This window comes from Hippocampus zosterae, chromosome 12 (assembly GCF_025434085.1).
Source record: "Hippocampus zosterae strain Florida chromosome 12, ASM2543408v3, whole genome shotgun sequence".
Taxonomy (NCBI): Eukaryota; Metazoa; Chordata; class Actinopteri; order Syngnathiformes; family Syngnathidae; genus Hippocampus; species Hippocampus zosterae.
The window spans coordinates 5,543,292-5,565,166 of record NC_067462.1 but is presented as its reverse complement, the minus strand read 5'-3'; the positions used below and the strand labels follow the sequence as shown (position 1 = coordinate 5,565,166).

Below are 21,875 nucleotides of genomic sequence, written 5' to 3'. Positions count from 1 at the left end.
TCATTTTCTTCTTCGTAATAATCAGACGTTCGTTGTCGTAGAAAATAATAAAACGTCAATAACCTGCTGGGGGGGCGGGCTTTTATATTTCGCTGAAATGCACTATATAAGTTGTATCTGCTGGTGTCTCCTTTATTGATCCTCTTCTCCTTGTTTGTAAAGTCCAGTGGCGGTCAATTGGTCCCCGGGTAGCCTGTAGCAAACCAAACAAGCCCATGGACATGATCTTTATATTCACAACGAAAACACACGCCGTCTCGTGGAAATAAAACCGTCAACTTTGAGCACTTTATTTACAAAATGTCCAACACAATAAAATAGAACATTTCAATCTCATCGGGGTCTGGTAATTTGATGAGTAACGACGGCAGACGATGAGTAAAAAAAACCAAAATGACATGCTGGTGTGTACAATATTTTGATACTTCGATAGTCTACGATTTGCTTAAGATTCCACACAAGATTAACCATGAACACATAGTGGTGCTTATACACTATAAAATGCCCCATTTGGCCCCGATGTACAATTAGATTTTTTTTTAATAACCCTGTTTTGCCATCAAGTGCACTGATCTGTCCAATCTTACAAAAAGAAAAAAAACACGTATAAATACTCGCTTATAAACGATAAATAATGTGCAATCATTAAATAATAAATAGATAAGAGCCCAAAAAAACGATTATTCAATAATCATGAAAATAAATAAATAAGATGACGAGGATGAGATCCTGACCAAAAAAAAACGGACTAAAAGTCCTTCTCACTACTGATGAGTTTCTACGTTCATCACCTACAAGCCTTACTTCAAGTCAAATATTCAGTCCAAAATGCGCATTGCACGTTATATATTTATATATTTTGGGGGGGGGGTCAAGAGCTCTCGGACACCCATCCCCACGTGTTCAATAACGTGGGAGAATTGTTTCAAAAAGAAAATGCACAATAATAGTCATATCAATACTGCGATGATGATAAGAATGCACACGACTCGCTCGGAGTTATTCGAATAGTGAGGTAATAAAAAAAGAGCGCGGCGTCTAAATATTGGCACACACACACTCACACAGATCCGCACTCCTATTACAAGTGCGTGAGCTTGGGTGCTTCCTGAATCCTTCCCTGAGTGGCTTGGTGCGAGGTGAGGTCCGTGTAGGTGGGGTGGGGGTCGCAGGGTCCGTGGTGGTGGTTCCCCGGGATCTGGGCGGCGCAGCTGTAGTCCACGCTGGTGGACGACGGGTGGGGAAGGTGGCCCAGGTTGAACACGGGCCCCGAGGCCGGCATGGAATCCACAAAGTTCCCTCCCACGTACACGGGGCTGCCCTGCAGGTTGGCGCCGGCGAAGGTGGCGCCGCTCTGCATGCCGTGGTGCTCGTACTCGGCGCTCTGGTAGCGCTTCTGCTGCGGCATGCAGCCGCCCAGCGGGGCCGTGTAGGCGGCCAGGCCGTACATGTTCTGCTGGGGCTTGGCGAAGGGCGGAGGCGACGGCGCGTCGTAGGCCAGCGAGCTTCCCAGCTGGCCCGAGTAGCCCATGTGATTGGCGCCAGTGAGCGGCGGGCTTCTGTCCGGGGAGTGCCCCAGGGGCGAGTGCGCGATCCCTTTGGACTTTTGGTCCTTTTTGTACTTCATCCTCCTGTTCTGGAACCAGATCTTGATCTGGCGCTCGGTCAGGTTCAGCAGATTGGCCATCTCCACTCTGCGTGGGCGGCAGAGGTAGCGGTTGAAGTGGAACTCCTTTTCCAGTTCCACCAGCTGCGCGCTGGTGTACGCTGTTCGGACGCGCTTGGACGCCGGCCCGGTCGGGCTCTTTTCGTCGCTTACCTCACCTGCGTGAAGGAAAAAAAATATATAGATATATAGATGAAACAATAAATAAATAAATAAATAAAACAATATATTATTTATAATATATAATATATATATATATATAATATATATATATATATATATATTAGCACAATTCGGATACTTTTGAGGTTCATACCGATTCTTTAGAAAAGTGACGGGTATTGCACCCTCCAGGTTGATTTTAGTGCACCAAATTAATCAACAACTACTATCTACTAAACAAACACCTGCTGTTATTTTTGGAAAAATGTATCAACATTTTTGCCTTTCCGACTAAACCAGTAACTGAATCATAATCCATTTATATTTGTGCACTTTCTGGGCTGTCATTTTGAAATAACGTGCAGTTGTTTTGATAAAGGGATGGAAATTAAAATGTCAAATAATTCTGACTGATTCATCAGTGGATAAAAAATGGCAAATTGATTGATTACTCAATAGTCTGTTGCAGCCCTAATGTACATACTTCCAACACATTATATATATCCAACACATTATATAAATAAATTATATCACAGAATTAATATTTTTGTCGTTTTATATTGATTGTCATTTGCTGATATGGGATATCCATATAGGTGGTGAAAAAAAGGATTTTGTAACAAAAACAATATTTTCACTATCTCACCGTAATCAAAAGCGGAGTCAATTCTTGGCACAAATTTTTGTAGCAAAAAATAAATAAAACAACGTGAATTAGATGCAGATGATTTGATTTATGGGCCACATGAAGTGGTGCGCAGCGGGCCTTATCTGGCCCCCATTCCTCGAGTTGGACACCCCTCGACATGATTACTAGGCGAGAGTGCCATAACGTGCACAAAGCATGTCCATCATACCTGCGGCGGGGCAGTTGTTATTTGTCTTCTGCTTTGCGTTCTGTCGCGTCTCCTTCATCCACGGGAAGATCTGCTTGGTCAGGGCGGGCGACGCGTTGCTGCTCCCCGGCGGAGGCTTCTTCTTCTGTGGCGCGGTGCCGGTGGATCCGGGCGAGGGTGGCAGCGGGGCTCCAGCCTGCTGCTGCTGCTCGGCGACACTCGGCGCTTGGCTGCTGCCGTTGCTATTGGGGTTATTGTTGCTTTGGCTACCGCCACCGCCGCTGCTGCTGCTGCTTTGCCGCATGCAGTCCCCATTTAAGTCACTCTCTTTGAGGGTCAGCGGCCTGACGGCAGGTGTCTGAATGGGGCACACGGAGCCCTGGTAGTCCGCGTCGATGTTGGCCGCGGGGTAGGGCTGGTGCGTGTAGTTGTACGAGTCAGCCTTGGGGTAAGTGTAACCCCCGAAGAGTCCAGAGTTGTCGTAGTACGTCGCTTTCTGCATTGTTGTTGGCTCACTCAAAGACAATCACGCAGGGAGCGTCTCTCCAATGGCATCAGTGGCGGTGCTTGTGTATTTTTTTTTCAAGTGATTGGCCTCCCCCACTTTGGCTCCAGTCTGTCACCTATGCGGCCCAAAATATGACGCACCATATTTGAAGGTTCAGAAACTCATATATCGTACTTCCCATGCAGTCACACTCAAAAGTGTGTTCGTTTCAGTGATGTACGTTCCAGCGCCAGTTAGGTCCTTATTCTTTTTTTTTTGGGCCACACAAAACAGTTAAAGTTTAACTTCAGCCCCAAAAGACTCTCTGTGGGGCTTCGGTGTGGAGCTGAATCAGCATTTGACACAGCAACACACAAAGGCCTTTTGACTTATCACAAGCTCTGACAAAAGCGCGTTGTGCATTGTTCAAGATGGAGAGACGCACTCACACTCACATGGATCTTCCAAAATACGATAACTGTTCATATTGATGCATGGAATGCAATTTGTGTGTGGGGGTTGGGGGGGCATACTGTGCTCGTCGGTGTGGGCGTGGTTGGCACAATTGCATATGATCTCAACACACCTTGCATAATCGAATACAATCGAATACTTAACAGTTGAAGCGCAGAGACGTTTCATTTCAATTTTAGCGTGGCGTGTGCAGTCTTGTTTCTAATGTTTTTGCACAAAAAATATAATTATTACAAACCTAATAATAATAATTATCATAATCATTCTATAATGATGACGATTATTAATATAATTATTATTTATTCTTATTATTGTTGTAATGACGTCCCTTTCCCTTATACATTTTCTCGACTTGCACACACATTTCCGTTCAAAAATAAACAGTGTGTGTGTGTGTGTACATATATAATGGCCAAATATGGTGAAGAATTAATTTTGCACAGCCGACCAGGTCGTAATCGGCGTCCTAAAGTCACCTCGTAAATATCAAAAGCAGACGGCGTCGTGTATGTTGGTGGTAGTACTCGTCGTGCTGCATAACAATTGCACCTGTCACTGTGAGCCGCCGCGGCCAAATTTATGAGCGCAAATGTGCGCGTCTTACACGCAAAGCAAAACACACACACTCACACTCACACACACTGCACTCGACTACAAGTGCAAAACAACGAAGCGTAGGTGGAAGGCAGGCGAAAGAATTTCATATGGTGCCGAGTTGCTCTTATAAAAGTGGGCCCGTTGCTGGCAGTGACGCAGAATTTTAGGCGCCATCAAGAAGATTTGCGTTAAAAATAATTCGTCGTTTTACGTTTGCGTGTTTATTGTTCGATCGGACGACGTGTTGCAGTTCCTCGGATATTGGGAGGCGAATAATGACATTTCCATGCCTCGTGTCTGCGTGTTTAGGTCATTGAAGGTTCATTTTATGTTGTTGGGGAGGGGGGGCGGTAAAACAAAACAACAAAAGGCTTTGTTTGTTGTGTGCATCGGTGTGTGTGTGTTACTCACCCAAATCTGCGCAAATGTCTGTGACGTCCTCTAAAAATACATCTCCCTTCCCAGCTCCACCTGCAAAACACAAGTACAATTTCTCACGGCACCAATCGTGCATCTATTGCGTAATAATAAACATTTCTACCCGTGACAAACATATATATTTTCATCCCTCGTTGAAATAACCGTTCGAGTCGTTCAAACAGCGTGTCACGTGACGCCTTCAACCCCTCGAAAAACTACCGCGTGTGCACTTTTAAACACAAAGACGAAATTCAGCATCCATAAGCTGTTTTTGCCTGACCTTTTGGGTCACGTGGCTTTGAAATAGACGTTTAATGAACAACGAGGAGCCGTTTGGAAAGCTTTAAGTAGAAGCCCGAATTGCGCAACAAACCCAAAAAAATAATCCGCCAACGACGCTTCACACCCGGCGGCGAGAAATTCGACCGCGTTATGGGAATGGACGGCTCGGATGTGGAATTATTTGTCAAAGCGGGTCGATAAAGGGCCGCTCGAGTGCTTCGGCCCACTGGGCGACTCGTAGCAGACATGCTCGCCTATTCAAGGCGCAGTGTTCCTCGCCTACGCGCTGCTACGGTAAGTTTGCTCCACACAATGGGCCCGACAACGCGTCGACACTTATTATCTCCACGATGAAGTACCGAATTATTTGCAGGGGGAAACGTAAGAGGAAAAAAATAATCGAATAAATAATAATTAGTCGTGAGTGCTGCGGTGAAGTTGGATAACCGCCGTTCAATCGAAATGTGGAGCTGCTCTTTGTATCAACTGCAGCCATTAAAAAAAAAAAAGCTCCGTTATGATTAAAAAAAATCACACTTCCGATTTAAATTCCTTCTTCCTAAGAAGAATCAAATTGTAATGCCGACTCTTTTTTTTTTAATTTAAGGCCATCGTGGCAGAAACTGAGAAAACTGTCTATAAATCGAAACGCGTTTCCTTTGTCCGTAAATCCCAACACATGACTTGAGGTTTTTTTTTAAACAAAGCCGCGCAGCTCAAACCACATAAATCACATCGAACGCCATTGTGACGGTAAGACAACAAATTAATGTGATTTACGATCCGGGAGTCAAAAAGAAGAAAAGTGCCTTCTACTTCTCCCTTCGCGATGGCTCGCGTGGAAATGAGCTAAAAAAGTGCAGCGGGTTCCGTTTCCATCACATTTCTCCTTCCCAAAAATTGCGAAGCTTCGTTTTTTTTTTTTTTTTGTAGATCTGCATCCACTGCATCCGCGAGCGCTTTAACGAGCATCCTCCACCTCCGCGTGGAATAAATCACGCTTGCATCAAATTAACCTGCATAAAGGTTGCTTTGCGCCATGCAGCTGCTTACCTGTGCGCGTCAATTCATCATTTACAGTAAAAAAAAGAAAGAAAGAAAAGAAAAAAAGCGAATGGCGAGCTCGCTCTCCGATTCCTTGTCGAATAAATCCTTCAGCCCCCCTTTTGTGTGCACACAATGCTGTCCTAAACCCGATCTTGCTCTTTTGCAGACATTTCCATACACCAGTGGAGACTGTATTCCCGAAAGAGTGCGAGGACTCAGCTACCAATAAACAGCCAACATTGGGTATCCTTATTTCTGCACAGCAAGGAAAGGAGAGAGGGTGGGGGGGGGGGGGGGTGGAAAAAAAACTCGCTGGCAATCAATCAGCAAGTGAAATAGCAGGAATTCAAGTGTAAGGCCCCGTATAGATTTGAGAGCTAAACAGTAGAATATTTGCTTTGGGGAGGAGGGGGGAGCTTTATGATGACAAATAAAGGCAGTGCCCAGCAAGATGCGAGCATATTTGTCCACGTGATTTGTTCTTCCTCCACCTCAGCGATCCGTTTGGACACAAAGGCTGCGTTCACATTTATTCCATTCATAAAATCTGCACGTTTCCAGTTGTAAACCTTTTTTTCGGGGTGGGGGGGGCAGGCTACTCATTTTACATATGACAAGCCATCTGGAAAGGTAAGGCCATTGTTCTCAGCACTGACAGGGGAGACAACAAGCGTGTCTTCTCCAACAACACAGCCAATGAGAAAGCATTTGTGGTGAGGAAGGTTTTTTGGGGGGGGGGGAAAGGCTTTTTGTGCTTGCTGTGAAGAAAAAGATTCAGCATATGTTCACAGGGTCATAAAAGTGAAAGATTTACAGTTTTCGAGCCCCCCCACCCCTCTTCTATCCTCCACCCCCTCCCCTTTTCTCCCACCCTCACACCCTTTCAGGAATTACATGGGAAGGATTTACAACCATGCACATTCCATTTCTACATATTTGTGAATTGATGGCAAATGAAATCGATGCACATGCACCCCCCCCCCCCCCCCCCCCGCCGGACAAAAATCCAAAATTAAGTGGCCACGCAAGATGCAGTAAATAATCAGACCTTACCCGAGCATCCATCGGTTCGGATGTGTCGCTCCCGACGCTGCTGCGCTGCTTAGAAGGTATTATTGCCCCCCACCCCCTACCCCCTTTCTCCTTCGGAAGATCTTTTCAGTTTTTCAAGTCTAGATAGAGTCCTCGCGATTAATGACGACGCCGAGCATCGAGGGGGGCAACGTGGAGCTGCATTAATTATCCGGACGGTCACGTGAGTTGCGGGGGGGCGGGGGGGGTGTTCGCAAGTTTCCAGCGAATGCTGTCGGCGTGGATTTTTTTTTTGTGCGAATGCCTCTCTACTCCGAAAAAAAATAAGACGACGCGCTGTTTGTAAGAGGCGAGGAAGGCGGAGGGGGGAGGGGGGGGGGAGAGAGAGGAGAGTCAAATATGGCCGGATGGGGAGAAGCAGCAGCGGGGAAGCAGCCTTGGCGCATGCGGCTGTCATTGCAAGTGGCAACGCGCCTTCGACTGCCATTTATTGGCGCTCGCCCATGTAGGTCAGCGCGGATGCTCACCCCAACACCAAGTAGTCCAATCACACACTTTCTTATAGATGCGAATGCTATCATGGGGGGGGGGGGGGAGGGGTCACCATGCATCTATCCGATGCGTTCAAGGACATCACTTTAATTCGATTTGGAGTCAAATACAGGAGAGCGTGCGATTGTGTGTGTGTGGGGCGGGGGGGGGGGGGGTCCACATGTCTTGTTCGAGGTCTCTCGTGTGATATTGATATGAGCCGCAACAAGGTGTGTGGCCTTTCTCTGTTCGGTGCCGTTTGAAATCGCGTTGGGGGATTTTCATGGGACTCGAGAGCAAGTCATCGGGTCTCACTTGAAATCATTTTATGTGGATTTTATGACCACGTGTTTTCCAAAAAGTCACTCAACGTTTACACCAAAGCACACACACAGCGCAAGCAGTCCGCTGCTTGCAATCATGCAAAGCATTTCTTTTCATTGTTATACTTTGCTTGAACTGCTCTCGTGAGCACGTCATTCGTCGTAAAATGCAACTTGGCTTGCGTTTAAATGAGAATGGTGGTTTGCACGCTGTTTAAAAAAAAAATAAAATAAAAAAAGTTGAGCGGATTCAAAAGTTCAACTCAACTCAAGGCTATACCAGCGTATATAAAATTGAAGTTGGATAATTTCAAAAACATATATTTTAGTTTTGCTCAGGTGAAAGTTGGCTTTCTCATATTTTCAACAAAAAATAAGCATTTACAGAACACATTTTCCATTGCATTGTCCCCACAACATAAAAGATACGTAAAAACAGCAAATTGTTTTGGAGCAAAAAAAAATTGCTTGTTTTGCTGCGCCAACCGACATTTTTACCATGGATGTCAATAAATTATCATTTAAATGTTGTACCAACACAAAAGACTGTCTTTGAAAAAAATCAAGTTGTGTTTTTGTCCAGTGCAGCTCATTTTGGCCCCTTTTATCTGAATCAGATTTACTTGAATAGCATATTCACTTCAAGCTGAAGATTTCAGTCTCACCTGGCAATTTCTACCATGTGTGTGTGTGGGGGGGGGGGGGTTATATATATATATATATATATATATTATATATATATATATATATTATATATGTATGTATGTGCTCACTACTTTACAAGACTGCGTTTGTGTTTTGCAACAAAGCATTTTTTAAAGGGACCTAAGAGAAATGAGGAGAGACTCCAAGCATAGAGAAAATGGGTCAATATAGTGTCAAATGTATTCTTACAGACACGGACCCTTTCCACGTGTATGCAACGTATATTTTTTTTCCTGAAGCATTTTAGTCAACGTTACCAATCAATAAGAGCAACCAAAAGGCGCACATTTGGCCGATGTTTTCCAAAAGCGCCCGTGCATGTGGCACCTCAGGCGTCAAAATCGACCCCCCCAAAAAACGATACGGTAAATATTTTCAAGCAACGCTGACACACATTTTTTTCAACCACTCGTCGTTTTTTTTGTGTGTGTGTTTACAAATTCCCTCATTTGAACGATTGAATTGAATTGACGGAAATCAGACACGTTTCTCCTTCTGCCATCATTTAAATGCATAATCAGTAGAAATCTTTATTTGTTTTCCAATATACTTCTCACATCCCGATGCACAAATACAAGGTTAGAAAGCATGTACAAAAATAAGACCAGTAAAAGACATTGCGTATTGACAATGACGCATCTATCCGAACATCAGAAACTGAGTATTTTTTTTTCTGGAGGTGGTCGTGGGGGGGGGGGGTGTAGAAAGAACTCCGTTGTAGAAATCACGCACATCGACTCGCTTTGAATATGCTTCACGGAGTTGTTTGTGACGGCGAAAAGGGAGAAAATGCAGCTCGTTCGGCCGGGTCAGGGGGTGTCGGGGTCATCCCTCGCGGCTTGAGCGTGTCCCCTGGATGAACCTGCCACCGACCTTCGTCTCAAATACCTCCCCGGCAAGACCTCCACGAGCTGGGACAGCTTTCTGGGCCTTCTCTTGTTTTTTGGACAATGACGGGTTTAAAACAAAACCGGGGGGGAGAAAAAAAATCTTTTTTTTTTTAAACCTGGCACGACACCCTCCACCCCTTTGTGTAACTAAAGACAAAATACATTCTCACATTAAACTAAGACGACGTAAAGCCATGCACAAATAGTGTCCTTTGTAAAAGATGACAAGAAGGAATAGAATTCACTTCATCGTGTCCGCGCGCGATGCAAAAAAAATGTACATCTTTTTTAATGACCAATAAATAAAAAAAAAAGTCAACAATTCTGCTAAATATGCGCAAGTGTTTCAAACGAACTCGGCGTCAGCTTCAAAAAGAAACTGGCGTGGCGCAGAGGTAAATATGAACAAGGAAGCATAATTATGGCTATTCGTATGCAAGGAACGAAGAAAAAAAATATTTTTATACAAAATAAGTTAAACAAGCAACGAAGAAGAGCGAAATATATAAAAGGAGATTTTGTTTTCCTGCTTGCGATTTTTCCTTCAAGTAAATTGTGCGTTGGCGAGAGAAGCTTTATTTTTTCTTTTTTTTTCTTTTGCCTGCGTGTAATTTTGAACGAACAGCCTCTCCGTGCTCAATAAAGCTACTTTTAAGACTTGAAGCCAGCGTGAATCCACGAGAGACCACGCTCTTAAATCCACTGACCCCCCCCCCCACCGCTCCGAAAAAACAAAACAAAATAAAATACAAAAAAAAATTAAAAAGGTTTGCTTCAATTTATGGGCGCCTCTTTACACTAAGTGTGTCGAACCTCTCTGGGAAAATACTGATTGGTTTATTTTTCAACGTCTCAGGCTCAGGTCAACACTGACTTTTGGTGTTAAATAAAAATAAAAGAGTAACATTAAAAAAAAACGATTTTCAGTCCATGCAAAAAAAAAAGTCAGATGAAGGTGAATTTGTTGTGGTTTATAAGGACGTGATGTCAGTGCTGTTGTCCTTGTGGAGGCTTTGCAGGTGGCCGTGGGTCGGCACCGACCTGCCTTTGGTGTTGGGCAGTTTGTGGTCCTTCTTCCACTTCATCCTCCTGTTCTGGAACCAAATTTTGATCTGCCTCTCGGACAGACAAAGCGTGTGGGCGATTTCGATCCGTCGCCTTCTGGTCAGGTAGCGATTAAAATGGAACTCCTTCTCCAGCTCCAGAACTTGCTGGCGCGTGTAAGCCGTCCTCGAGCGTTTGGGCTCGGACCCTGTGTAATCCGGATTCACTGTGCAAGGGATTAAAAAAAAAAAGTTATTTATGAAGCGAAATGTGTAAAGTGATGAAGGGGGTGGGGGGCGCGCAATTGTATGGGGTTTACATGCGCGCGCACACACACACACACACACAAAACCGCAATTGCAAGCACCCTTGAGCTTTTTAAACTCTCCTGTTTCGCGGCCTGTTATTCCCCCTCACCCCCCTTTCCTCAGCCATCAAATTTACGACTCGTGTAATTGGCAAGCCCTTTCAAAAAGCTCCCATAAACATCACACGGCGTGGTTTCGAAAGTAGAAGGCGATCTCACCCGTGGTGACGTGCACTTTCTTCATCCAGGGGTAAACCACCGCGGGCTGCTTGGCTTGGACTCCGTTTGGACTCTTGGCGTCCTGTTGACCGCGCGGCCTGACTCCGGCCGCTTGGAGCGACTCGCCCGGCTCCGTCCGCGCGCCGAACGGACTCGGTTGTCCGGCTCTGTCTTGGACGTGACCCCGCGGCTGCAGCGGAGACTCCCGCACTGCGTTGCAGCCGAACGCTTGCTCCGGGTAGTTCGCGCGTGGGTAAATGGCAGGGTGCTGAAAGTCAGCGTCCTGCGACTGGTTGAAGTAATCTGAGCCCCGCTCAGGTATGTAGTTATTCTGCGAATATTCCTCGCAGGGAGGAAATTTTGGATCCACATACTTGGAGTTGACCATATACGAACTCATGGCCATTAATTTGCGAAGGTAGAAAATACTAATTTTTCTCCAGTTGTCTTTTTTCCTGCCTCCATAAAGCCCTCCTACTTTTGGTGTCAACTGAATAAAGTTAGCGGACCATGTGACCGTGCGGGCCAATGGAGGTGACGCTGCTGCTCGCACGGGTAAACAGACGAGGAAAGAGCAATTTCATCCTCTCCAAAATATGCCCCTAATTAGACTCCTGGAGGAAAAAAAAATAAACCTTCAAACATCTGCTTTGCGTGCTGCGCGCCTGGAAATGAAAGGTCCCACCGCGGGGATTACAAAACCACTTGATATCTCGAATTATGCTCTAAAAGAAGACGTGCAACAACAACAAAAAATAATAATAAAATAACATAAGTCGAGCCTCCACCACCGAGCTCGGATGCGCTTGTGGTGTTGAAAAGCGACAAAGAAGAAGCCCCCCCTGGTATACAAGCAGAGTGAGGACAATTGATGGCGACTGTCTTTGTCAAGGGGTTGTGGGGGGGGGGGGGTCATCTAAAAGTTACACCAATCTCATCCCTTCATCTGCTGCCACATCTCGCAAACAATTGGCCGCCTCTGGGAATCATTCATTAAGGGCACAAACAAGAGGAGGGGAGGCGTGTGCGCCCCTTGCACGAGATTCGAACAACAACAACAACTTCTCTGTCAAAAACAGAACTAGCATTTTTTTGGGGTGGGGGGGCTACTATGGTGATTTATGTGCGAACAACTTCAAAATGTAAACAGTTCAAAACAACAACAGTTAAAGCTAAAGCTAAAGCTAGCAAGTTGTTGGCTTCATGCGGGGGCGATACAAGCACGATTAGTTTTGTAAACTCAAATTTCTTTGTTGAAAATGCAGTTGAGCCCCAATTTTCACATGAGCGAAACTTTTAATATTTTTTTTGAAAGGCCCAATTTCAAACTATCGACATTTCCCGCCTTGACGTTTTTGAGTTGTTGTGTAATTTGTCCTGAAACAGTCATTGAAGTTTGGAAAACCTTGAAGTATATATAATTAATTGAGTTTTAAGGCAACAATTTTTAGTTGGCCAGCTCGAAAACTGTTCGCCGAGTTGTTTTCTTTGAGTTTGGGGCTTCAATACAAGGACGACGGCTCACTGCTTCAAACAACAAAGCGTGTGACGGAAAAGTGGTTAGGACTGTACGACTGTCCGTGTTTTATGTTATGTGTTGTGTTTATTATTTTACTTTATGTTAACTATTTTGTTAAGCGCTTTGTTACAGCTGCCGCTGTTGTGAAAGCGCAAAATAAATCAGCATGAATTGTATTGTATTACTCCGAGTCTGAAGCTGTGCACTAATGCGTCAGGGGGGGATGACATATATATACATCGAAGTCTTTTCATCGACCATATACTCCCCTAGAATCGAATCTGTGACTGGACTTGCATCACACAAATTCGGTTCTACAGGGTATATATAGACGACGGCAGGCCTTCTCGAGCAAATGAACATGAATCAAAGTTGAGCTCAAGAAGAGACAAGTCATGCAAACTTCTTCACGTGGAACCCCCCTCTCGCCCCCCCAAAGACTTCCTTCCTATGTGTGTGTGTGTGTGCGTGTTTGACTGCAATTTCCGCCATTTTCCTGTTGATAATGACCCAGTTATTCCGGCCTCTTTTGGGCATTCCTCTCAATTAGAACTGTTTATTCACCTTTTCCAAGTTATATCGTTTCCTTCAGGTTTGCCTTTTTTTTTTTTTTTTTGCAAAACAAATTACGAGCCATCTGAATAAGGCAAAAATCTCACCAGCTGCTCAACTACCAAATTAGCATGGGGGCTGTTTTTCTTTAGCTGATTAAAGTTTTGTTTCACTTTTTAAGTGCTAGGTTCCTCCACATAGTGCCAAAAATTCTTCATGATAAACCAGATCTCTAGCCAACCTAATACTGCACCAGTATTTCACCTCCAAGTTATAGTAACTTCGTTATTTTTTTAATGCAGTAGGCTAATCATCTAATAGTGCAATATTTCCTTCAAGGGAGACATTAAAATAATTTAAAACAATAATACATTCAAGTATGCAGAACCATAAACCAGTGGTTTTATATACTCCACATCCCTTGAATATTAGTCCTCATATTTAATCGAAAGAACAAAATTGAATCCTCAATTTAGAGCTAGAAATTAACCCTAAAGAACCCAAATGTTGTTTTGCAAAATCTACAGCACCTTTATTTATATTTGTAAATAAACTGTCTGTGTCACCCAAGTCCTGGTCATCTCCACACAGCCCAGAGTTACCCCCCTGCCCCCCCCCCAAAAAAAATAATAATTCAGGCCCTCTGACAGCTCAAAGGGGGCATAAGTTGACCAATTCCCTTTTTAGCCATTAACTATAAGCACAGTGGCAGCTACTTACACAGCTCGGCAGCCAAGCTTTCACTCTTACTGATTAATTATTGTGCATAATAAACATCATTGACTTTTTTTTTAGATGTTCTTGTCATTTCTCCAGTGACCAAAACTATCCATTTAAAGTGAGCATGCATGTTGCTCCATAAGATAATTCGATAACTAACAGGTCATGTGCCTGCAGGAAAAGGCACTAGCAGGTTCCTTATTTTCCCCATATACCCCCAAAAAAATTTTTCTCCAAATGGAGTTTGGTAAACATTCTTGATTGGCCAAATTGAAACAAATATGAACGGGATGAAATTTTTGTACAGAGCATTTTAACTTGGCAAATTTCGTTCCAAATTCGTTGAAGGATAAACGTAAAAGAGGAAGACGCAAGACTATTAGCACGTGTGTGTCAGTGAGACAGGTTGACCTGTCTTTCACCTTGCCCAGGTCAGCCGGCACTTGAGACGGGTCAAAGCCGAAATGCAGCACAAAAGAATCATACAGTCAGCTTTTTTTTTTTCAGCGAAACGCTCCAAGCAAGTGTCTTGGCCTCTCTCCACTCAGCGGCATTTCTGAGGAATGCTGCTTTTAAAGAGGGCCAGAGAAGATCGAATTATTTGATTTCACACTGAGACGCGTTGTTAAATATCAGAAGGAAACCATCTGACTAAATTAGTTAAATTACTAAACCTAGAACGTTTTTTTGGGGGGGGGTCGTTTTTAGAGCACATCTCCGTCAGTTATTTTGGTTAAGAACTGAAAATAGGCAGAGAGGGTGTGCATCAGGCCCCGAGGCCACACACGACAAATATATATAATATAATATAGCGATGTAACGTTCATGCACCGGAGCAGCAGTGCAGATCAGCAAATTACCAGCGCTGGAATGTTCCAAATCGTGATGGTTCACGAACGTATTTAATTCCACGCGTTGAATTTGAATCACATTTGAAACAGGATAATTAAGAAGGGGGGGGGGGGGGTTACCATAATAAAGTGCTGTAAAACGTCATCTCCCGAACCCCTCCCAATTCCCCTCCACTCCAGCCGGCCCCATTTTCCTCGCAGGAATCAGCGTTTGGCGTGTGTGCGTGACATCATACGCCCATGCAGCAAATGATAAAACGCCGTCTTACCGCAGTACCGGCGACACACACACACACACCCCAGCACGACCGTCGCCTCTTCCACCTCCGTATCCGACACGCAGCCCCCCAGCGGCCGTCCGGCCGAGCGCGCTCCTCTCCGGCCCATCTGGACCCGCTCTCCGATACACAATGCGAATTTTATTTTGTCTTGTCAAGCTACGGGCCATAAAGCAAACTTTAATGGCGTCACGTGTTTCCTGCCAGCCACTCACGAGAGCGCGCGGCTCCTTAAATAATCCTCTGAAGTTGCACTTCTGCAGTAATGGCTGTGAGCCTGCGGAGCAGGCGAGGAAGGACGAACTAAGGAAGGAAGGACGATAGGAAGCATGGAAGGAAAAAGGAAGGAAGGAGGGAGGGAGGTCAATTTTCGTCACACCATTGGGGACACGTGCACTGAAATTGACAGCTTGCATTTAATCCTCCCTAGAAAATAATAAAATAATATCCATTCATTTGTATGTATTCTTGCTTAATTTATATTATTATTGTGATTTTTAAATTATTATTCTTAATAATAATAATAATAGTCATAGCAGTAGTAGTAGTTGATCCCGGAATTGACGTTTCATTAAAGTACCCCTCGAAAAAAGAGTTATACCACAACATCAATTATTTGTATTTTTATTGTAGAATTGTATTTTATTTTTATTTTATGGATAATAATAGTCATTTTTATCTTGTAATATAATAAATCACCGCAATAACAACCATAATGCTGATGAGTGGGAGCAATAGAGGAAAAATATCCATCATGAAATGGCTGATACATTTATGCACATCTAAAAATAATGGGGGAATAATATCCATTGATTTGAGTTGTTGTTTTTAATTTGTAGTCGTTTGTGTTTGTTGAGTTGTAGTACCAGCTGTGGTGTAGCAATTATCATTACTATCAGTAGTACTAATCCACGGGGTGATTGTAGTATTAGTAGTACTGTAGTGGCAGTACGAGTAACAGGAGGGGGCAATAGTAGTAGTATTGTCGTGGTAGTAACAGAAGTAGTAGGATAGTAACAGAAATATTAATAGTGGTAGGATCAGCGGGACTAGTAGGAGGAGGAGTAATAGTAGTTATCCTATTAGTAGTAGTCACAGTTGGCTAGTCTTAGTAGTCAGGGTAATACCGTAGTAACTGTAAGAGAAGGGCCAATCCTAGTTCTTTAGTCGTAGTAATATTAGAAGTAGCAGTACAAGTAGTCGAAAGGGTAATAGTAATATTAGTAATAGTAAGAGTGATACAAATAGTTGGAGGAGTAAGAGAAAATTGGAGAATTTCGCTCAGTTTAATTGAACACCTGCGTGGCAACAGGTGGACACAAACGTCAGTTGTACCTTCTGCCATCTAGTGGAAGAAATTTTCACTGTTCTGTCTGTCACTATATGTCGCTGGCACGGACGGATGAACACAGGTAGCGTGTTTGTGTACATCAATAACTATTTTCGGTCCAAATAAGCACATCTGATGATCCTTCACACAGTTGTTAGGAATCACTGACTTCATTTTCGTGCCGCCCATCAAAAGTGACGTTACACAAGCGTGCTGCCAATCCTCCCCCCTGTGAGGAACGTCAAGATGATAACGTTGATGGTGATGTATTCTGCATCTCACTCATCATGAATCTCCTTTATCAATTACTATATGGTTGAAGAAATACATCGCAAACTATTTTTATGGTTAAATTCATGCGGACAAATGCAGCATTACTGTCTAGGACTGTCCCATGAGCTCCTTTGAGGAGACGAGCAAAAGTAGTCACGTGACAGTGCTTTTCATCCAATCAGAGTGCAGCTCCATTAGCGAACGGGGACTGACTGTTGGGCAACACCGCCTCCTGCTGGAGGCTTGTGTATTGCACCCCACACCCCCTTTTCCACTCTCCCGACCTCCAAACGTTTGTACGCAGTAATGATGCGAGAAGAATGTTAAAGGAGGCACCTGTTGGAAATGTACATTAACGTGAACTTAATTTCGTTCAGTTTTACAATAGATTTCTTTGCCTCTGTTTGTCAGTGGCTGACTTGAAGCGTGTATTTCCTGCAGTGCATGTCTAAAGCCTTGACAGGCCTTTAAGGGGGAAAAACCCGTCTAATTACGCATTATACCAAAAGCACGTGACAGATGAGATAAAAAAATATGACTTATTACACTGCAAATATTTTGTGACAGTCAAACAGTGAAGCCAAATGTCTCCATTTAATCTTAGCATATTGAAATCTGCAAGAATATTCGCGAGTCCTTTGTGGAGCATATGAACTTAATCAAAGAGTAATACAAATGTAAAAGTAAAATGCATGTCGAAATACAGAAAGGCGGGCATGATTCCGTGTGTTTCCAGGCTACTCTGCTGCTGCCTTCTGTGCTGTGCACCCTCCATTTTGCCGCATTGCAGTGAGGCTGTAAATACTTTCGCAGCTGCCTGTCAGGCCACACTGAAATACTGTCTTTGTTCACTCGGCCCCATCTCCAACAGCTGAAATCAGCGAAACGTCACCCCACCCCCAACACCCAGCAAAAAGAAAACTAAAACGAAACAAACTAAAGAAACGGTTAGCATGAGGAAGCCGTTTTGATGTCAACGTGACAGAATTGGCAAGAACAAGTTCGCTAAACTAGTACGGTTTTAAGAAGTTTTTACACTCAACGCACTTTTTCAACGCACTCTATTCTACATACAAAATCATTTCAAATACATGTCGTACATTCGTCATGACGGGAGAAATGACTTGAAATGAAAAAAGAAACATCTCAGACAGAAGCAATCGATTGCGTAAACTGTCATTCGTGGACAATCGAAATCGCTCTTCGTTTCTTTAAATAAAGACGTTGTCGCTATACACCCCCCCCCCCAAAAAAATAAAATAAAATGATGATGATTATTAGCTCATCTGCACAGTGCGTCCAAACGACCTGCCACGCACTGTTTCTGCTTGGCATATGCAACATGAAGCTGTCAGATTTCCCATGCAGTCGCGTGCACAACAACTTACGAATCGATGGCGGATAATCCATGTTTAATCGTCGACGTGGACTCGTTTGCGTTGGACGCTGCCGGATCTGAAGTTGACCTCGATGAAGCGACGAGGCGACTGGCAATTTTGACATCGTATCGCTTTGGAGAGCATATAGACGCAGAATGAGGTGATGGAGAGAGGAGGGGGACGTGGGATGGGAAGGAGGGTGTATGAGGAGGCGGGGGGGGGGGGGGCTTCCGCCTGCCTGCCTGCATGGGAAATGAGCAAGAGAGCCATGAAGACGTTTGCTGCCTCGCACACATGACCAGTGTCATCCAATGACAGGCCATAGAAGCTCATAAAGGCGTCGAGTGCCAAGCTGTAAATTGTGCTCTCACAAAAAAAAAGGAATTTCCATTGCAGTAACTCTTCCTATTTTCTGGCGCATAAAGGCAAGGGGGCCCAAGCAGGCTCCTTTTCGCCTTCTGCTGCCTAAAATCTACAAAATGTTACCACCAAAGACGAGAAGTTATATGAAGCCATGTATTTTGAGATTAAATTAAAAAAAAAGAATTGCTTAAGCAACCTAGCCTAATAGTATTGAATGAATAAACCTTGCTCTATTCTCGACCTTTTGAAGTTTTTTTTAAACAAAAAAAAGTCCAGTTGACTCAATTCCCCACAGACATCAATCCCCCTATAATCTTTAGAGAGCACATGGATATATTTTTGTTGTATCTGTAAAGTAAAGATGACTGAGGCAAATATGTTATTAGCCCCCCAAAAATATATGTGTATGAGACTGCGCAGTATTTACAATGTGCATCAATACAAAAGGACCTCATTTCTCCAACCTCGGCTTTTAATTTCTAACCAAGCTAAATCCCACACCAGTTACATTACATATAATTAAAATGATTGTTAACTAGAATACATTTTTTGCTCGTGTCTAAAAGGTTTCAAGTCGTGCTGTTGCGCATTATTAATCTTGGCTTGCAGGCTTTCTGTTGCTGTACCTTGTTGAATTCTTTTGTTTTTATTCGCACTGCGGGCCAGTTCTGTGTCGTGTCTGTGCGTGGGTGTTTGTGTGCGTGTGTGTGTGTGAGTGTGTTTCATTCTTTCGGTCCTCTAAACGTTACATTGAAAATAAACCCCACTGAAAATGTTTAAAACAGTAGAATGTCGTCGTGCTGACAACATAATTACATATATATATATATATATATATATATATATATATATATATATATATATATATATATATATATATATATATATATATATATATATATATATATATATATATATATATATATATATATATATATATATATATATATATATATATATATATATATTTATTTATTTATTTATCTGCTAAGCTTTAAGCCCATTCCTTAAAACGTGTTTAATAATGTAACAGTAAGAGATAAAACACACATGACTGTTCTATTTTATTAATCTTTTTTTTTTCATTTGTATTATATTTATGATAATTTATATGAGAGTTACAGCGTCTATGGTATTATGATCTGGGTGCTGATTGGCTAGGAGAAATCACATGGTCTGACGGCCTTGAAGCGAGGTAGGCCGTGTAACATTTTCAGATAATAGGGGATCTTCATTCTTAAAATGACATTTCAAAGAAGAATAGACATTTTTATATTGTCCAAAGAAGTCTGCTGTTCTTTTTAAATGTTTAAATTTCATTTCTTGTTTTATAACCAGATTCAATCAGTTCTGCTTGGTTTATCAGCGTATCAAAACCAGACCCAAGCCAGGAGATTAAAAAAATTATTGGCGCGTGACAAGTAGCTTAATAAAACAAATAGCTAAAAAAAATCGCTGTGTTGAAAAGCCCCCCCCCCCAAAAAAAAAACAATGCTCATTAATATCGCAAATTTGCCACACTCAACCTAACATACTATATTTTTATTTATGTTGTGTTTGCCACTACTCTTTTTAACACATTTGTTTCAACAAAAATATTAAGTTTAGTCTTTTACACTTGACACGCAGAACGTGTGCGTCAGCTCTCTTGAAAACGCTACACACGCAACAGTGTGACGTCACACGCAGGCGCCCCAATGAACGTCATACTCGTGCTTCTGTCCTACAGAAGAAGATATTTGTCTTCGAGAATCTCACAGGAGCAACCTGGAATAATAAAAGTACCGAACATCAAACGATAACCATTTTTAATTCCGTGTATTAATATTATAGGCTGCTATTTACCAAATGTCACTGCCCAATATACATTATATTCATTTTTAAAATTGATCACCGTGTTTGATTTATTATTCAAATAACAATAATAAAAAATAGTAGTAATAATAATAATTTTATTTTCATGTAATGTAACCTAAAGGATATTATTCGTGACAAATATTTTCCTAATCAGAGGCCGTTGCACATTTTTATAGTCTTCCGAGGGCCTGGCATAAATATATGAAAACAACAGCATACGATTCCTATGCACAAATATGTATTTTGAGCTTTTGTGGGTAACACGTTTTAATGCTTTTTCTGACCGTCCCTCTAAGGCTGTATTATGTTTTGAGTGTTGCACGGCTGAGTGGATCAGATGCTATCACGGATCCAGGAGTCTTGTGGTTCTATTTGCTATAGTGCAGCAGAATACCACGTTAGTGATGAGCTATTCTTTTTTCTACTTTGTAATTTAGCACAGTTCGAAAGTGGTGCGGAAGCTAGAAAATGAAAAGTGCACGAATTAATCCTCGTGATTGATCCAAGTGATTGTAATTAAGGCGACTAATCACTCTGAGCCTTAATATAACATGCTTTATACTGCTCCATTAGTTTGGATTTCCTGGAACAGCCTAACATTTTTCCTCTTGGCAGGCCTCGCTTTTATGACAAACGATTAAACGACTGTTGACCTCGCAACACACACACACAGACACACACATTTCATCTCTGTATTTGTATAAAAAAAACCTTTGGGCTTGCAATTTAACGGAGTACAAATACTTAGTCACTGTACATTTTTTTTTAAATCAATTGCTTCGTTGTTTATGTTGCTGGCAACTTTCACTTTTACTCCGTTACAACCAATGAATAAATTGTATACTTTATTCCCCTTATCCATCATCCATCCTACTTACAACAAAATCAAAAAAAATAGTCCTGCCTGTCTTATTATGGTCGCTCTTTCCGGTTTGAGGTCAGTTGATGCCAGGACAGATCTTTAACTGCACCACTCAAGAAAACAAATCAATGTCAGTTAAAAATAGACACCCATTCCCTTTTTCTTTCATTTCTTAAGCACATTTCACATCAGAATATCGCTTTTTGGTTTAGCAAATGTCAGACATGTTACGACGACTTTCACGCAAGTAATATTCAACAATTCTTTGACCTCAACCAAAATTAATTTCTGTTCAGATTAAATATTTGTACTTTTACCCAAGTATGACTTTCAGGGACTCTTAAAACTTTTACTCAAGTGATATTCTACAAGGTAATTTTAAATTCTACGAAAGTTAGTTTGTTGTTAAGACAATTGTACTTGTACTCGTGTATCACATTTGAGTACTTTTAAGACTTTAACTCAAGTAATGTTCTACAAGATGAGTTTAACTTACATCAGTGATTTTCTTTGAAGATACTTGCATTTTTAATCGAATTCAAGTACTTTATAGAAGACTCATATCACTCTTGTATATGCTTCCATACATTTTCTAAGAGTTAGACTGTAGCCAAATATTTGAGGTATGAATGTTGTTTTCACTACTTATTACAACGTTTAAAAAGTATGGACCATCATATTTGATCAGATATTTTTAATTAAAAGCAGCAATAGTTTTAGTGACTTTACGGTTCTTTGTACATGCATGGTTATCTTATTTGTAACCTACCACCCATTTTTGTACGTTTGTTTTGTAATTATATAAACCAAATGACATCACGGGATACAGGGATCATTATTACGTTTAACAATGTTTGTCCTTTTTAACA

The 21,875-nt window shown here is 42.3% G+C and overlaps 2 protein-coding genes across 2 annotated transcripts; both read right to left on the bottom strand.

The window, feature by feature from the left end:
* Window positions 1-257: 257 nt before the first annotated feature.
* Window positions 258-18,117, bottom strand: hoxd3a (homeobox D3a). The gene is made up of 4 exons (XM_052081556.1): window positions 17,934-18,117; window positions 4,634-4,693; window positions 2,686-3,287; window positions 258-1,824 (listed from the first exon to the last, which is right to left on the bottom strand). Exons 3-4 carry the CDS (start codon window positions 3,164-3,166, stop codon window positions 1,082-1,084), a joined length of 1,224 nt encoding a protein of 407 aa, XP_051937516.1. The 5' UTR covers window positions 3,167-3,287; window positions 4,634-4,693; window positions 17,934-18,117; the 3' UTR covers window positions 258-1,081.
* hoxd4a (homeobox D4a) lies at window positions 9,067-12,551 on the bottom strand. Its single transcript, XM_052081557.1, has 2 exons — window positions 11,023-12,551; window positions 9,067-10,722 (listed from the first exon to the last, which is right to left on the bottom strand). Exons 1-2 carry the CDS (start codon window positions 11,426-11,428, stop codon window positions 10,424-10,426), a joined length of 705 nt encoding a protein of 234 aa, XP_051937517.1. The 5' UTR covers window positions 11,429-12,551; the 3' UTR covers window positions 9,067-10,423.
* Window positions 18,118-21,875: the final 3,758 nt, after the last annotated feature.

Coding starts and splice junctions, on each gene's coding strand:
- hoxd4a (XM_052081557.1), bottom strand. CDS start 11,428: ATGGCCATGAGTTCGTATATGGTCAACTCCAAGTATGTGGATCCAAAA. Junction 10,723..11,022: donor GAAAGTGCACGTCACCACGG/GTGAGATCGCCT, acceptor TCCCTTGCACAG/TGAATCCGGATTACACAGGG.
- hoxd3a (XM_052081556.1), bottom strand. CDS start 3,166: ATGCAGAAAGCGACGTACTACGACAACTCTGGACTCTTCGGGGGTTAC. Junction 1,825..2,685: donor TAACAACTGCCCCGCCGCAG/GTATGATGGACA, acceptor TCCTTCACGCAG/GTGAGGTAAGCGACGAAAAG.